This window comes from Elephantulus edwardii, unplaced genomic scaffold (assembly GCF_000299155.1).
Source record: "Elephantulus edwardii isolate Elephantulus edwardi_28Jun2011 unplaced genomic scaffold, EleEdw1.0 scaffold00015, whole genome shotgun sequence".
In the NCBI taxonomy this organism is placed as follows: Eukaryota; Metazoa; Chordata; class Mammalia; order Macroscelidea; family Macroscelididae; genus Elephantulus; species Elephantulus edwardii.
Window position 1 is genome coordinate 9,344,915 of NW_006399765.1, and position 14,693 is coordinate 9,359,607.

The 14,693-nt window shown below is 44.0% G+C and overlaps 1 protein-coding gene across 2 annotated transcripts in view; it reads left to right on the plus strand.

The window, feature by feature from the left end:
• The window catches only part of DLGAP4 (discs, large (Drosophila) homolog-associated protein 4), a 92,513-nt gene that overhangs the window by 62,603 nt on the left and 15,217 nt on the right, over nucleotides 1–14,693 (plus strand). The window contains exons 6-8 of one of the 2 annotated variants that reach the window (XM_006881497.1): nucleotides 786–1,147; nucleotides 3,416–3,495; nucleotides 4,356–4,768. In XM_006881497.1, coding sequence (XP_006881559.1) covers nucleotides 786–1,147; nucleotides 3,416–3,495; nucleotides 4,356–4,768 — 855 coding nt within the window. Of the gene's footprint in view, nucleotides 1–785; nucleotides 1,148–3,415; nucleotides 3,496–3,744; nucleotides 3,834–4,355; nucleotides 4,769–14,693 lie in introns of both variants that reach the window. The other variant, XM_006881496.1, reaches the window with a different exon arrangement.

The following is a 14,693-nucleotide window of genomic DNA, read 5'->3' on the forward strand; positions in this document are numbered from 1 at the left end:
CCATTCCCTCACTATAAGTAACTGCTGCTATTTGAAAACTCCATTTTGTTTTGAACAAAAAGTTCTCAGTATCTGAGAAGCAAGCAGTAGGCCTTCAGTGTTCTATGTCCCTAATCTGGGCCAAACTAAGAGTGGGATACAGAGATGACTATCAGCTCACACCTGTGGCAGGCCCTTGATGGAGAAGGGAGCTGGACCAGGTCTGGTGGAATCTTGGAGAAGGCAGACTGGTAAAGGGAACAGGCAAGGCAGAATTGTCAAAGAAGGGATGGTTGGTCCTGAAGGAAGTAATGACCCTTGAGCAAAAAAGAAAGGGGAAATCCAAGCAGGGACAAGAGGAGGAAGGGAACAGTCAGTCTCTCAAGGAACTTAAAGCAGAGGTGACCTTAATCATTAGCCCTGCTTTTGACCTCCACTCCACCGTCACTAGCCTCCAGGGGAATGCTTCCTTCAGCCTTCAGGCCAGGTTGAGTCTCGCCTGTGGCACCATGCACCAAATGTCTAACCCATGTCCCACCCTGATAATACCTCTGGGTATGACTAGGAGATGGAGAGACTCTGGTTAATGTTGATCCTCCACTAGACTTGGCCTGGACGAGGTAGGACAGGATCTGTGTCTGTCTTGGTCATTGCTATGTCTGGCCTGTATTCTCTTGCACCAAAATATCCTGAGAGAATGCTGAGGTCAGAACTAGGGCCAGATCATGCAGGACCTCAAACTTGGAAGAAACTTGAGGGAGGTGGGGCCTCACCTTCTCCCTTTCTGTGTTCTCACCCTTCTGCAGGTACATCATGCTTAGTGGCATATAAGAAGACCCCACCCCCAGTCCCTCCACGCACCACGTCAAAGCCGTTCATCTCAGTCACAGTTCAAAGCAGTACCGAGTCTGCCCAGGACACCTATCTGGACAGCCAGGACCACAAGAGTGAGGTGACGAGCCAGTCAGGCCTGAGCAACTCGTCAGACAGCCTGGACAGCAGTACATGGCCACCCAGCGTGACACGGGGTGGAGTTGCCCCAGGCTCTGAGGCCCCTGAGCCACCCCCAAAACATGCATCTCTGAAGAGTGACCAAGGGACACTGACCAGCTCTGAGTCCCACCCTGAGGCTATCCCCAAAAGGAAACTGTCATCGATAGGAATACAAGTAGGAGCTCCATTTTGCATTCTGTGTCCTCACTGTGCTCCATGGACCTGCCTGCGTGTAATTACATCTGGCAAGGGCCCTCTAGGTCTCCTGGGAAAAGGTGGTTTGTCTGATTGGGGGAGGTCAGCCCCAAGTGGCTGAGCTAATTTCACCTGTGGCCATGCCTTCCTCGTGGTCACCCATGCGTGCCACAGTCTGCGGCCACGGCACTTGTCCTGGTGCTCCCAATGGATTGCCCCAGTGAATGTAGTTACACTCAGACGGCTATCTCCTCTCCCCTCTTTACCTGTCCACTGTCTGTCCGTCCACTCTTTGTCCTGCCAGCCAGCCCATAAGAGGCAGGACTGGCCTAACAGTTCTCTAATCCAAGGTCAGCTCGGGTGCGGAGACCACAGCCCCGCTTGGTGGCGGGAGCAACGTGGAGCATAGACGCCAATGGGCCAAAGGCCTAGGACCCAGGTCCCTTGAGCCATGGGGGTTGGCCAAGGGGAACTTTGCCCAGAGCCTTCTCGGGCCTTGGGGACAGGTAGGTGGCTCGAGGAGGCCTGTGTCAAATTGAGAGGTGTGAAGCTGGTCCCAGTGCCTCCCTCCACGGAAATGGTTCCAGGCAGATAGTCCCCAGGACCACATGACCAGAACTAGCAGACCTTCCTAGAAGCCAAGACTCACAACACACCTATTGTCATGGCAGACAGCAGGGTGGGCATGCCAGCCTCTCCACTGCTTCACTGCCCTTCCTGCATGTTCATACGTGAGTAATCCATTAGGTGAGGTGGGGAACTTGGGCTCCAGTCTGATCCTTCAGGTGTTCTAAGTTCCTAGTGAGAGATGTCTCCCTCCTCTAGACGGGAGCCTGCCCCAGGACACCCTAGATAGAAGTGCATTCAGGGCTGGGGAGAAGGGGCCACTGCCACAGGCCAGACATTTGGGGAGACAGAATCTAATGGTGGAGGAGCCATCAAGGAGCACAAAGTGGTACGCACTGCAGCTCAGGGCTGGCAAGGATGTCCATGTCTCAGCTACTGCCAAGCCATTAGACATGGCTAGCTTGATGACAAAGCTATAGAATGCAAGCAGAGGCTCATGGACACGCAGAAGGTTCTGGAGAAACAATGGGAAGGCATGATTTTAGAGAAGGCTCACTAGCCAATTTCTTGCCTGGATATTTTCTAAGACGTACCTTTGGGTTCCATTTCACCATATATAAAAGAGGAAATTTGGCCCCAAAGGCCACATTTCCTGAGTTTATCGTACTTCATCTGTGGAAATCCAGTCCTTAGCTTCTATAGCTTTCCTGGTGGGATTCTTAGGAAAACAGAATAGCCAGTCTCCAGCTCTGAGTCTTAAAGCCCAAAGACTTTGTTTAGGACAACCTCACCCTCTCCTTGAACACATTAGATACCCTTAACTTCCAAGGTAACCCTAGAAAGAACAGAGGCTCACTCTTGGTTGATACATTTTTACACAAAAAATCACAGCAGAATAAGGGCCGTTAGCTCTCAGGCTTATCCTGGGCTTCCCTTTCCATACAGTCCCAGGCTTGCACTGCATCGCATTAAAAGTAGTGATTAATGTTCCCAGAGAAGGATAGCCACTGCTCCCCTGTACAAGGAGCAGCCTGCGGCTTAGCCCCATCACCCCAGCACTTTCCTGCCCTCCTTCTGTACAGCAAGCACAGACAAGGGTCTTCACCCTGACAGTACTCACCCCAGTGCCTGGCTGGGATGTGGGTCATACCTCACCCTGACAGTACTCACCCCAGTGCCTGGCTGGGATGTGGGTCATCCCTCATTCATGAGAGAGGACAGAAGGGGCCCCTTGGCTTTCTCGTGCCCAGGCTTCTTTGGCCCAGGAAAAGTAGGACGGAGGCATCACTGTCACCAACCACATCTTCCCATTTCCCAGAAATGCAGATAAAAGTGCTAGCTTTGGAGTCTTCCCTGGCCTTCCTGCTGCTCCGCAGAGCTTTAAATGGCCTCAGTCAAATGTACTGGATGTTCAGGGACATCCCAGAGTGTCCAGGGGCTTGGCCAGCTGTTGCCTTGGTGGTCATTTTCAAATCTAGAGCTGCTGTCCAAGGCTTGCCTTTAGCGCAGCACCTCCAGCTGCCTTTCCAAGCTTCACGCACAGGGTTGGGAAAGTGATCTTTGCCTCAAGACGGCCCGTAGCTTCAACTACACCAGATAACGGCTGTGGCTTTGTATGTGTGTGTGTTTTCTTTCTCTTTCGTCGTCGTCCTTTTATCTCTTCTCTCTGATGCGTGTAAAGGAGAGGACTAGAAGGAACGGTTCTCATCTCTCGGACGACAACGGACTCAAAGGGATCGATGTGATGGCACCCTCCTCAGAGTAGGGAAAGCCAGTCATCTCCACCCCACCCCACTCCCGCCCACTGGCCCGCCTCCGCACGAATGAGCAGTGCCCGGCTTCACCTGGTCCAGCCTCGGGCCCGCGTGCAGTGTCCGCATGCACCATGTCTGTCTGTCCACACGTCCATTTGCGTCGTCCCACTAATGTGAATTTCAGCAGCAAGTGTGGTGTTTGTTTTTTATTTTTGTCTTTGTCTCCGTGCCGTTGCTGTCATTGTCCTTCAATAAGGTTGACTGCATTCAGCCAGTGCCAAAAGAGGAGCCCAGTCCCGCTACCAAATTCCAGTCCATCGGGGTTCAGGTAGAGGACGACTGGCGGTAAGTCGGGCAGAGGCGGTGGCTGCTTCCCCCTCCTCTCCTCCTCCTGCTCTCACCTCTCCCGAGCCTTCTCCTCCTGCTCTCCCTAACCCACTTCTCCTTGCTGGATTTCTAATAACCAAGCTGGGTTTGGGATGCGGGCGGCGGCCCGGTCATGGGAGGCGGCGGGTGGGCCATGAGCACTTGCTCTGTGAGATTCATCAACCATGGAGGGGGCCGTGGTGGGCTGAGATGTGGCCCTAGCTACCCTGGTGTTAGCGGTCTTCCTGGCCCCACTGCAGTAAACAGACAACCTTATGACCTTGTCCTTGTGTGTGTGTGCGTGTGGGCGTGGGTGGGTTGGGGCCGGGGCTGAGCCGAGAATGAGACGGGGGCTGTGGGGCCCGCTTCAGGCGCATGGTGAGCAGATGATGCATCCGTTTCTCTGTCTCCTGTGTGTCCGGGTTGGGGTGGCCTCTGGTCGCTGGCTCTCTTGTTGACTCTCCTCTTACATCCCCACCCTCCTCCATCTCTGACCCACAGAAGCAGTGCCCCTTCCCACAGCATGTCCTCCCGACGGGACACCGACTCAGATACCCAGGATGCCAATGATTCAAGCTGTAAGTCATCTGAGAGGAGCCTCCCGGACTGTACCGCACACCCCAACTCCATCAGCATCGATGCTGGCCCCCGGCAGGCCCCTAAGATTGCCCAGATCAAGCGCAACCTCTCCTATGGAGACAACAGCGACCCTGCCCTAGAAGCGTCCTCGCTGCCCCCACCTGACCCCTGGCTTGAGACAACCTCCAGCTCCCCAGCGGAGCCAGCACAGCCAGGGGCTTGCCGCCGAGATGGCTTCTGGTTCTTAAAGTTACTTCAGGCCGAAACAGAGCGGCTAGAAGGCTGGTGCTGCCAGATGGACAAGGAGACCAAAGAGAACAACCTCTCTGAAGAAGGTGAGTGCCATACGGATAGCCCAGGGGACAGGAACAGGTTTGCCAGCTTCCAGTCTGCACTGGAGTGTCCGGAGGGGGACAGCCTCTTAGGTCTTCTTCTTGAGTCAGTTCTTTGCCTTTTCCCATTCATCTGCCTGCCTAACCAAATCTTTTTCCAGAAAGTATTTCTTACAGGGAAATTATGAGGTTTGGCTCACTGGGTTTGAATTCCAGTTTTGGGGACCTCGGTCACGTTTCTCTGAGCCTTGGTTTTCCTCATCTGTAAAATATGGTTCATCACCACTTTCTTAACATCATGAGAACATTGTTAAGGATTGAATGTGGTAATGTATGTAAAAGATCCAATACAGCGCTTAGCACAGAGGAAGTCAGCATTGCAGTTAACACCCTCAGGCACTTATCTGTACCAGCATCAGAGATTTCACTGGGGACCTCTGTGGAGTGTTGTGGGGTAAGATGGGTAGATAATGCCTACTTTTCCTTTTACGTATCTACCTTTACCATGTCTGTTTCAAAAAATTCTCCTGGGAAGTTACCTTATTTACTAGAAATACATAGAGTGCCTAGCTTCATAGGTGGGTGATAAAAAGGTAGGACATGGGCCGGAGACAGGTCCTTGAGAAGCTCCAAGTTATGACCAGAGAAGCCACACTCTGTACTGACCTCTCTCGCTCAGCCCGAGCATCACTTCCCAGTAAGCTCATCCTCCACCGAAAGTTCAGGAAGGACAGGGTTTTTAGTGTCCAAATGAGATGAACTCAGCATCTCTTGGGCACCTGATGGGGTGAGACCTGAGGAAAACACCCTTTGATCATTCAGAGAGTGCTTTAGAGTCATTGTTTTCACTGTCCTCTAGGCCATTTCCCAGCTTTGATGTCACACCCACTGGTGTGCAGGGCTCTGTTGTGAAGTTATGGGACTAGTAATAATAATAAACCAGACCAGATTAGATGCTAGGATCATAGAGTACTAAAAGTCTTCTGACAGAAAATGTCCAGCCCAATGCCTTTCAGCTCTTTTATTAGCTGTATATTGTCATTTGCCTTCTTAATTCTTTTTTTAAAATCTAATTACTTTATACTTTGTCTAAAATTTTCAAGAAATTTATTGGTTTTTTGTTATAATAAATCAAGATAAACTGAGCTCACCAAAGCAAGAGCAGTACTTTATAGCTCCTTGGTGACTTCAGGATTGGGGAGTGCACAGCTTGGGCTCTCCCTCCAGATCTTTTTTCCCTTTTTTTTTTACTTGAAGTAAGATAAATGTAACATAAAATTAATCATTTTAATGTATACGATTTAATAACAGTTTATGCACATTGTCATGCACCTATCACCTCTATCTAGTGAATAGAAAGGTAATATAAAATAAGGGGGAAATCAGCACAATTCTTTTAAAGAAAAGAAGACAGGGAGGTAGACAGGAAATAGAGTCAATAGCAGGTATGTAGCAGACAGGCAAGATGAGCTAGTATTAGTGGAAAAGAGAGTTACAGAGATGATGTCAGAGAAGTGCAAGTACATTGCAGGCACTGCCATTAATGCTATGGAACAAATAGTTATAAAAAGCCAGTTTGCTTTGTAAACTTTCAGATACTCGGTCACATACACACAAGGACTCTACCTTGCGTCTCATACCTCCCTCCATAGGCCCTGGCAACCACTAAGGGCTTTCTGTTGTTCTGAATCTTCCTATTCTGGACATTTCTTTGATATAATATGTGACCTTTTGTGTCTGACTTCTTGCACTTAGCATGTTTTTTTGGTTTTTTTAAGAATAATGTTTTCAAAGTTCATCTGTGTCATAGGTCAGTACTTAAGTCCTTTATTTGGCTGAATAATATTTAGACAAATATTTATCTGCTCATTTGTTGATGGATTCTTAGATTGTTTCCACCTTTGGTCTCTTGTGAATCATGTTCTGTATAATTGTTCTAAATTAGTGTACATTTGTTTTTTTAATATTTGTCTTTAATTGGAATGTATATTTTAAAAAGAGAATTCTGGTGGCATCATCCATAGGGAATTATTGCTAACCCAGAAGCCATACCCCTGGCATGTCTCATCCGCCTGGCTCAGGAAGAAATATGGGCCATCTGCTCCTGTGTGATTTACAGCTTCAGAAACCCAAAGAAGGGTCAGCTATTAGTTGGTTCCAACTTGACTGCAATGCATTTGAGGTTGAATGGAATTACTGGATCAGATGGTAATTATAAATATTTAGACTCATTGGCCTTAGAACCTTCCCAGCTGACCCTTCAGCAGGTTTTTTGGAGGCTGTAAATCATAAGAGACGAGCTCATCTATCTTTCTCCCTTGAATTTCACTGGAGAATTTGAACAACTAGAGGGTGTCTCCTTTCAGTCAGCAGCGCATGAGAGCTCCGTTTTTATTAAGCCTAGAATTGAGCTATGGAGTCAAGAGCATTAATCTAGAGAATTGCATATTTTAAAAGGGAGACTGCAAACTCTTATTCATTGACATCTAGTCAGAACTGATTCACAGATGATTCACCAGTGGGTGTTCACAGGCTTTAAATCCCACTGGAGGAAAATGCCCATCTTGCACCCTTTTCTCATTTAAGTCTATAAGGAAAATTGAAGGAGTCCTCATTCTCAGACAAGAGCTCTTTATCGTTGCTACTGTTAGGTGCCATCAAATTGACTACAACTCTTAGTGACTCTGTGAACAAGATCTGAACCTGGCCTTCGCAATCCTCATAATCTGCGATATGCTTTAACCCATTATTACAATCACTGCCTGTTCATTTTAAGGATCTTCCTCTCTTTCTCTCTAACCCTTTGCCTTTCCCAACATGATGTCATCTTCCAAGGATTGGCCCCTCCTGACAACAGGCCTAAAGTGTGTGATTAACTTTCACCATTCTTGGCTTTAAAGACTATGGTTGCACTTCTTCCAAGACGCATGTGTTCTTTTACACAGGATATTCAGTCCTCTTCAACACTGCAAATCAAAGGCTTCCTCTTTGAGTCATCCTTATTCACTGTCCAACTTTCAGATGCATAGGAAGCAATCCATGACTTGTATCAGGCACACCTTAGTCTTTAAACTTACATCAGTGCTCTTTTCCACTTTGAAGTGGTCCTTAACAGCATATTTTCCTGTTGTATCATGTTTTTTTTATTTCTTGACTCTTGCTGCTTTTTATATTGTTTGTGGGTCCAAGTAAATTGTTGACAACGTCAGTCTTTTCTCCATCTATCATGATGTTAGCTACTAGTCAAGTAATGAAGATTTTTGTTTTCTTGATGTTGAGATGTAATCCATATTGAAGTCTTTGATCTCTGCAGCAAGTATTTCAGATCCTCTTCATTTTCTGCAAGCAAGGTTTTGTCATCTATATCAGGCAGGTTGTTGACAAGTATATAGCCTGACTGCTCTCAAATGTGGCCACTAAGAAAATATCTCCAGTTCACTCCTTAAATTTGAGTTCTCCTTTGGAAGGGATCATCTGGGCCCATGTGGGAGGAATCAGGATACTAAACACATGCACAGTTGTTCTTTTACTCTCATTGCCACCAGTACTGAGTCTTGGACACATGAGCAGATAATTCAGATGAATGAGCATATACCTCATTGAGCATATTTCAGAAACATGTGCACGTGGCTTCAGAGAGGTCATCTCCAGGTGAGATGTTTGGTCATCACAGAACATGCCCTATACGATGACTGCTCTCTAGAAGATCATTACCATGGCACCTGAAAGCGCCTAAAGATTGTGGCAGTTCAGTACTCTTCTCCAGCACCAGAACTCAGGCATTCATACTTCTTCTGCCACCCATAGTCATTGTCCAGCTCTCAAATGCATAGCAAGAAATAGCTATGCATGGCCTGGATCTAATCTCTAGACTAGTAACTCAGTCTCCCCCTCTCCAAGACAGACCTGTTTGTTTTCTTGGCGGTCCATAGTATGTATGTTCAAGACTCTACTCCAGCACCACAACTTGAAGGCATCAATTCTTCTATCATCTTTAGTCATTGTCTAGCTCTCTGATGCGTATCAGGTCATTATGGAGACCATAGCCTGGATTAGGCATACTTTAGTCTCTAGGCTGACATTGTTGCTTTCTATTAGAGAGACATCTGGAACTGCTGTTCTTCTAACATGGTTGGTCGTCCATCGAAAACGAGTGTGATTTTAAACACTGTACGAGCCATGTGTGAAAAGTAAAAAGAAGCAGGCAAAATTATTTCATTAACCCAGTAGATTTAAACATCATTTCAACATGTTTCAATATAAATAATTACTAATGAGATGTTTTACGTTTCTTTTCATACCAAGTCTTCAAAACCCAGTATGTCTGCTGTGTTACCACACACCTTGATTCAAACCAGCCACATTCAGATGCTTCCTAAGCACATGTGACTAGTTAGCTGCTGCTGTATTGGAAGTGCAGTTGAAGAGAGTAAGGCCAGGGCAAGGATGGGCGGTAGGGTACCTTTGTGCCAAAAAATGATGCAACTGGTTTGATTCTCATAAACCTTTCTGCTCCTTATGATTTGGGGATTCTATCTAGTTTAATGCATGCAGATGTAGCTTATTTCTGTAAAATGTAGGATGTTCATTCGTGAATGTAAAACATTTTCTTTGTTCATTTCCCTGATACCAGACTTCTCAGGATTTACAGTATTAACGTTCCAGTGCATGTCTGAGTAGAACGTGTGAGAATTTCTCTAGGGATCAGTACCTTGGCCAATATATTACATTTTAATCAGTTCTGCTTAATTGGCTCTACACAGAGGTTTTACTAGTTTATCTTTGTTTGAAAATTATTTCCCTAGGATCTCCTTTGATTTGAACCTGTCAGATTTTGATTACTTTATAAGTGAAAAATTCTATCTGGTTGATTTCTTTTTCATTTACTTGGGTACTGAGAAGGCTATGCATATTTTGTTGGTTTAATTCATAATTATCACCATGTATGGATATTTGTTTAAAAATATTTTCCAATACTATTGCTTGCCTTTTAAAATTTATCTTTCATTACTATAATTTTAGATACAGAGAGATACATTTTTTTCCATCTTTTCCTTAATGTTCTGTGCATCTGATATTTACCAACTGTATAAAGGTCTCCACCACCCTCCTTCCTGATTTTAAAGCTTTGGTTGGATTCTTTAGTTTTTGTTCCTTTCATATTTAAGGTGTTTAATCCATTTGCAGTTTGTATTTGTGTACTTTAGATCTCTTTTTTAAATATGGAAAACCACTTGTTGTAATACTTTATGGAAGAATCTGCTTTGCATTTCCATTTCCTGGCTACTACTAATGACTAGGTCTGTCTGGTCTATTTACAACGCTCTTGTCTTGCTCATTTTTGTGGTTTTAGTTACCATCACGTTGACTCTGATTCATGAAAGCCAAATATGTAACTAGACCAAATGTTGCCCAGTCCTGTACCATCTTCCTAACTGTTGGTATGTTGGAATCTGTTGTTACAACTCTTGTGGTGGCTGGTCTCACTGATGACTTCCACATTTTTGTTGCCCTCTGTCTTACCAAACATGGTGTCTTTTTCTACCAATTGTTTGTTCCTGATGTGTCCAAGTCTCATCATCCTTATTTATTGTGTGTGTATGATTTTAACATCCTTACTTTTAAGAAACATTGTTTTTAAGGCTGATCTGATCATTCTTTTATCATCCACCTTTTGCATGTATATGAGATGTTTGGACACAACCATGGCTTGGGTCAGATACACCTACGTTATCAGTGTGAGAAGTCTTTCACAGTAGATGTGCTGATGCACTGCATCATTGGACTTACTGACTGTTGCTTTCATGGATGTTGATCCAAGTAGACTGAAATAACTAATAATTTATTCTGTATTCAGTTACAACTCTAATTTATTGACCCAGTTGTGACTCTTTTCCTTTTCTTTACATTCTGGTGAACATTTTTTAAAAAAATGGCAATTTGTCTCTCTTTCTAATCCTAGAATTCAGGCATAACTGTCTGACTGCAAAAACAAGGCTGTTCAGGGAACTCTGGTGGCAAGAAGCAGCGCTGCAATCCTGAAGGCACATGGTTTGAATCCACCAGCTGTTCCACTGGAGAAGGAGGGGCAGTCTCCTCCTGTGCCAAGCAGATCCAATTCAATGGCACACAAAAAGAAAAAGGGAAAAAACAGCACAAGGCTCTTAAGGACAATGTGCAATGAATAGAATTGTAACAGATGTCATTTCAGTTCAGACCTTCATTCAGGGTTGATTCTAACTTCTGGGGATGCAGTAAACAAAACTAAGTCCTTGGCCTCATGAAGTGTACATTCACGGTGGAGAGACAGAAGACTGTCAGACAAGTCACTAATATGCAAGGCAGGTTCAGCAGAGAAAACGGCAATTAGAAAAAGAATGATTGCTATGTGGGTGGGACCAATGATGCTATCCCCCTTAGGAGTAGTCATACAAGGTATATCTGATAAGGTGATGCTGGAACAGAAAACTGGAGAGAGAAGAGTCACATAGAGAGAATAAGTGCTGTGGACAGGTGTTGGACATGTTCAGAGCCTCACAAAGGTGGCGAGTGTGGCGGCAGCATAATGAGCCGGCGGTGAGAGATGAAGGCAAGGTCGTGGCATGAAGAGCTCAGTCACACAGGAGTAGAGGGCACTGTTAAAGCTTGACTTTTTCTGTGAGAACAGAACTTGATGGAAAATGTTGAGACTATGGCCTGACACATTCTTTTTAAAAAGGATTACTCTGGCTTCTCTGTTCAAGAGACTTGGGGTGCAAGGGGAGTCATGAATGGTTGTTGGGAAATGAGTTAGGAGGATTTAATTGTGTTCTGGGAGAGAAGATAGAGCAGGACTTTTTTAATAGATTAAAGAACAAGGTGAAAGGGAATGGAGGAAGAAACAGTTTGAGAATTCAGTGACAAGAAAGACGGAGGTTGCTGCAGAGATGAGGCATAATGTAGGGGAGAAGCCAAGCAGATAATTGGCAATGAGTCCAAAGACAGGTTCAGGTTGAAGATTAAGTTTGGATATATTGGAGTAGAAGATGAAAGCAAAAAATGAGTTTTAGTTACCTAAGGAATAGAGAGGAGAAACTATCTAAGAATTGAGCCCTGAGATCTTCTAGGACAATAGGAGGAACTAGGGAGAAAGAAAAGCCAATTGACTAAAGGTTTCAAGAAGAAAGAATTGGTTGTGTGAGATGCTGCAAATGGATTTAGCAGTCAGATTTAGAAATAGGGATTTGAGGATCTTGATATTTCTTTGGAGCCACACTATTTGAGTCAGAATTTAGACCAATGGATGCTCATCTCTGGATTTGCAAGAAAAGCTAGGAAATGTAATTTTTTAAAAAATTGCAATAATTCACATAAACTAAGATTCACCATTTTAAATGTAAAACATTGGGCTTTTTTTTTAAGATCCACTAACTTGTCAATGGCAAAATAATTTGTTTATTTTTTCTAATAGTTTATTTACAAAATTCAAATACAAATTTGAACAAATTCTTTCAATTTCCCTCACACACACACCCCTATCAAAGTGTACAACTCAATAATCCCTTTTCCCCCTACACATCCACATCCCTCTGCTTCCAGCCTCTCCCACCTCTCCTGGATACTTGTACTCATTCTACAATAACAGTTTTATACAATATTTATCCTTATGGGACTGAGTTGGTTCACGTAGCATAATGCTCTCCAGTCCCTCCCAAGTTAGGTAATAATTTACAAAGTTATTACTTCTGCGTGCTGCATAGTATTCCATTATGTGAATGTACCATAATTTCTCAATCCATTTGTTTGTAGTTGGACATTTGGGCTGTTTCCATGTTCTTACGATGGTCAGTAATGCTGCTGCTATGAACATTGGTGTACAAATCTCAGTTTCTGCCTCAGTTTTCATACTCTCTGGGAATATTCCAAGTTGTGGGATAGCTGGGTCATACAGAATTTCTATGTTCAGCTTTTTGAGGAAGTGCCAAACTGCCTTCCAGAATGGTTGCACCATTTTACAATCCCACCAACTATGTATAAGAATTCCTTTCTCACCACATCCTCTCCAACATCTTTACTTGCTGCCCTGTTAAACTTTGCCCCTCTTACTGGAGATGGTACCTCATTGTGGGGTTTTTTGTTGATTTTCTTTTAATTAATTTTAATGAACATTTACAGAGATTGTAGATTTCCATTCATTCATTGTTGCACTCATTGTGGTTTTTATTTGCTTCTCTCTTATTGCCAGTGATTGGGTATTTCTTCATGTGTCTGTTTGCCATTCGAATATCTTCCTCTGTGAAAATTCTTTCCATGCCTTTTGCCCATTTTATAATTGGGTTATCAGTCTTTTTCTTGTAGAGGCCTAGGGGTATTCTGTAAACTTTTGTTATAAGACTCTTGTCTAAGATGGAATTACCAAATGTTTGTTCCCAGTCTGTAAGTTTTCTTTTCACCTTACTGGAAAAAGTTTTTGATGTGCATAGAGATTATGAAAAATGAATTTGGTATCTGGATTGGTATTGCATTGAACATGTAGATTGCTTTTGATAGGATTTTCATTTTCACCCTATTGAGTCTTCCTATCCATGAACAGGGTACATTTTTCCATTTTTATTGTGTCTTTCAGAAATGCTCTATAGTGTTTATTATGGACTTTAATGAAAATTTACACTTTCATTCATTGTTGCACTTTTCTCCCTGCTCCGCCCTCCCCAGTACACTCCTCTCTTTGAAACATATCACTGTTTTGCAGTCCCTCCCCCCAGGTCCACTCCACTATGCAGCTTTCGTTCTGGACTCCTGTCATGACAATACCCAATCACATATCCCTTTTAAACAGTTCTCTCCCTCATCTGTTTCAATGCAGTAGACATTATTTATTCCCATCTTTCTCAGTCTCATCCCAACCCCGATGTTAGTCCTGTTTTACAACTGTGGCACTATGCAGTATTTGTCCTTTTGTGACTGAGATACTTCACTCGGCATAATGTCCTCCAGGGTCACACATTTTGAATAATATTGCATGAGTTCCTTGTTTTTCATTGCAGCGTAGTATTCCATTGTGTGACTTTACCACAGCTTCTCTATCCATTCGTTTGTTGATGGGCACTTAGGTTGTTTCCAACTCCTTGCTATTATGAACAAAGCCACGATAAATATGGGTGTGCATGTATCTGCTTGGGTGGCAGTTACGGTCTCTTTGGGGTGTATTCCCAGTAGTGGAATTGCTGGGTCAAATGCTATCTCTATTTGCAGCTTTTTGAGAAAGCACCACACTGCCTTCCACAGTGGTTGCACCATTTTACTCCCACCAACAGTGAATGAGGGTTCCAGTTTCTCCACAACCTCACCAGCATTTGTTGCTTGCTGTTCTGTTGAATTTTGCTATTCTGACTGGGGTGAGATGATATCTCATAGTTGTTTTGATTTGCATCTCTCTTAGAGCTAGGGATTTTGAACATTTCTTGTGCTTGTTAGCCATCTGAATGTCTTCTTTGGTGAAGTGTCTGTTCAAATCCTGTGCCCATTTTTCATTTGGACTGTTTATCTTGTTGTGGTTATCGTTTCTATGGGTCTCTTGTATCTCTAGTTAACTTCACTGCCAAGTATCTCAGTTTGTGACTGGCTATTTTAAATGGTATTGCTTTCTTCATTTCAGTCTCTGAATTCTCTTTCTTAATGTAGAGGAATCCTGTTGATTTTTGGATATTGATCTTATATCCTGCCACTCTACTAAATTGGCCTCTTAACAGTTTTCTGTTGGATCATCGGGATTTTCTAGTGTACACTATCATATCATCTGCATATAGCGACAGTTTAACCATTTCTTTGCTGATCTGGATGCCATTTATTTCCATTGGGCATTTTTTTATTTAAAATGTTCAGCATTCATTACCACCAATCCAGAACATTTCCAGCATCCCACAAAGAAACACTGTACCCATCAGCA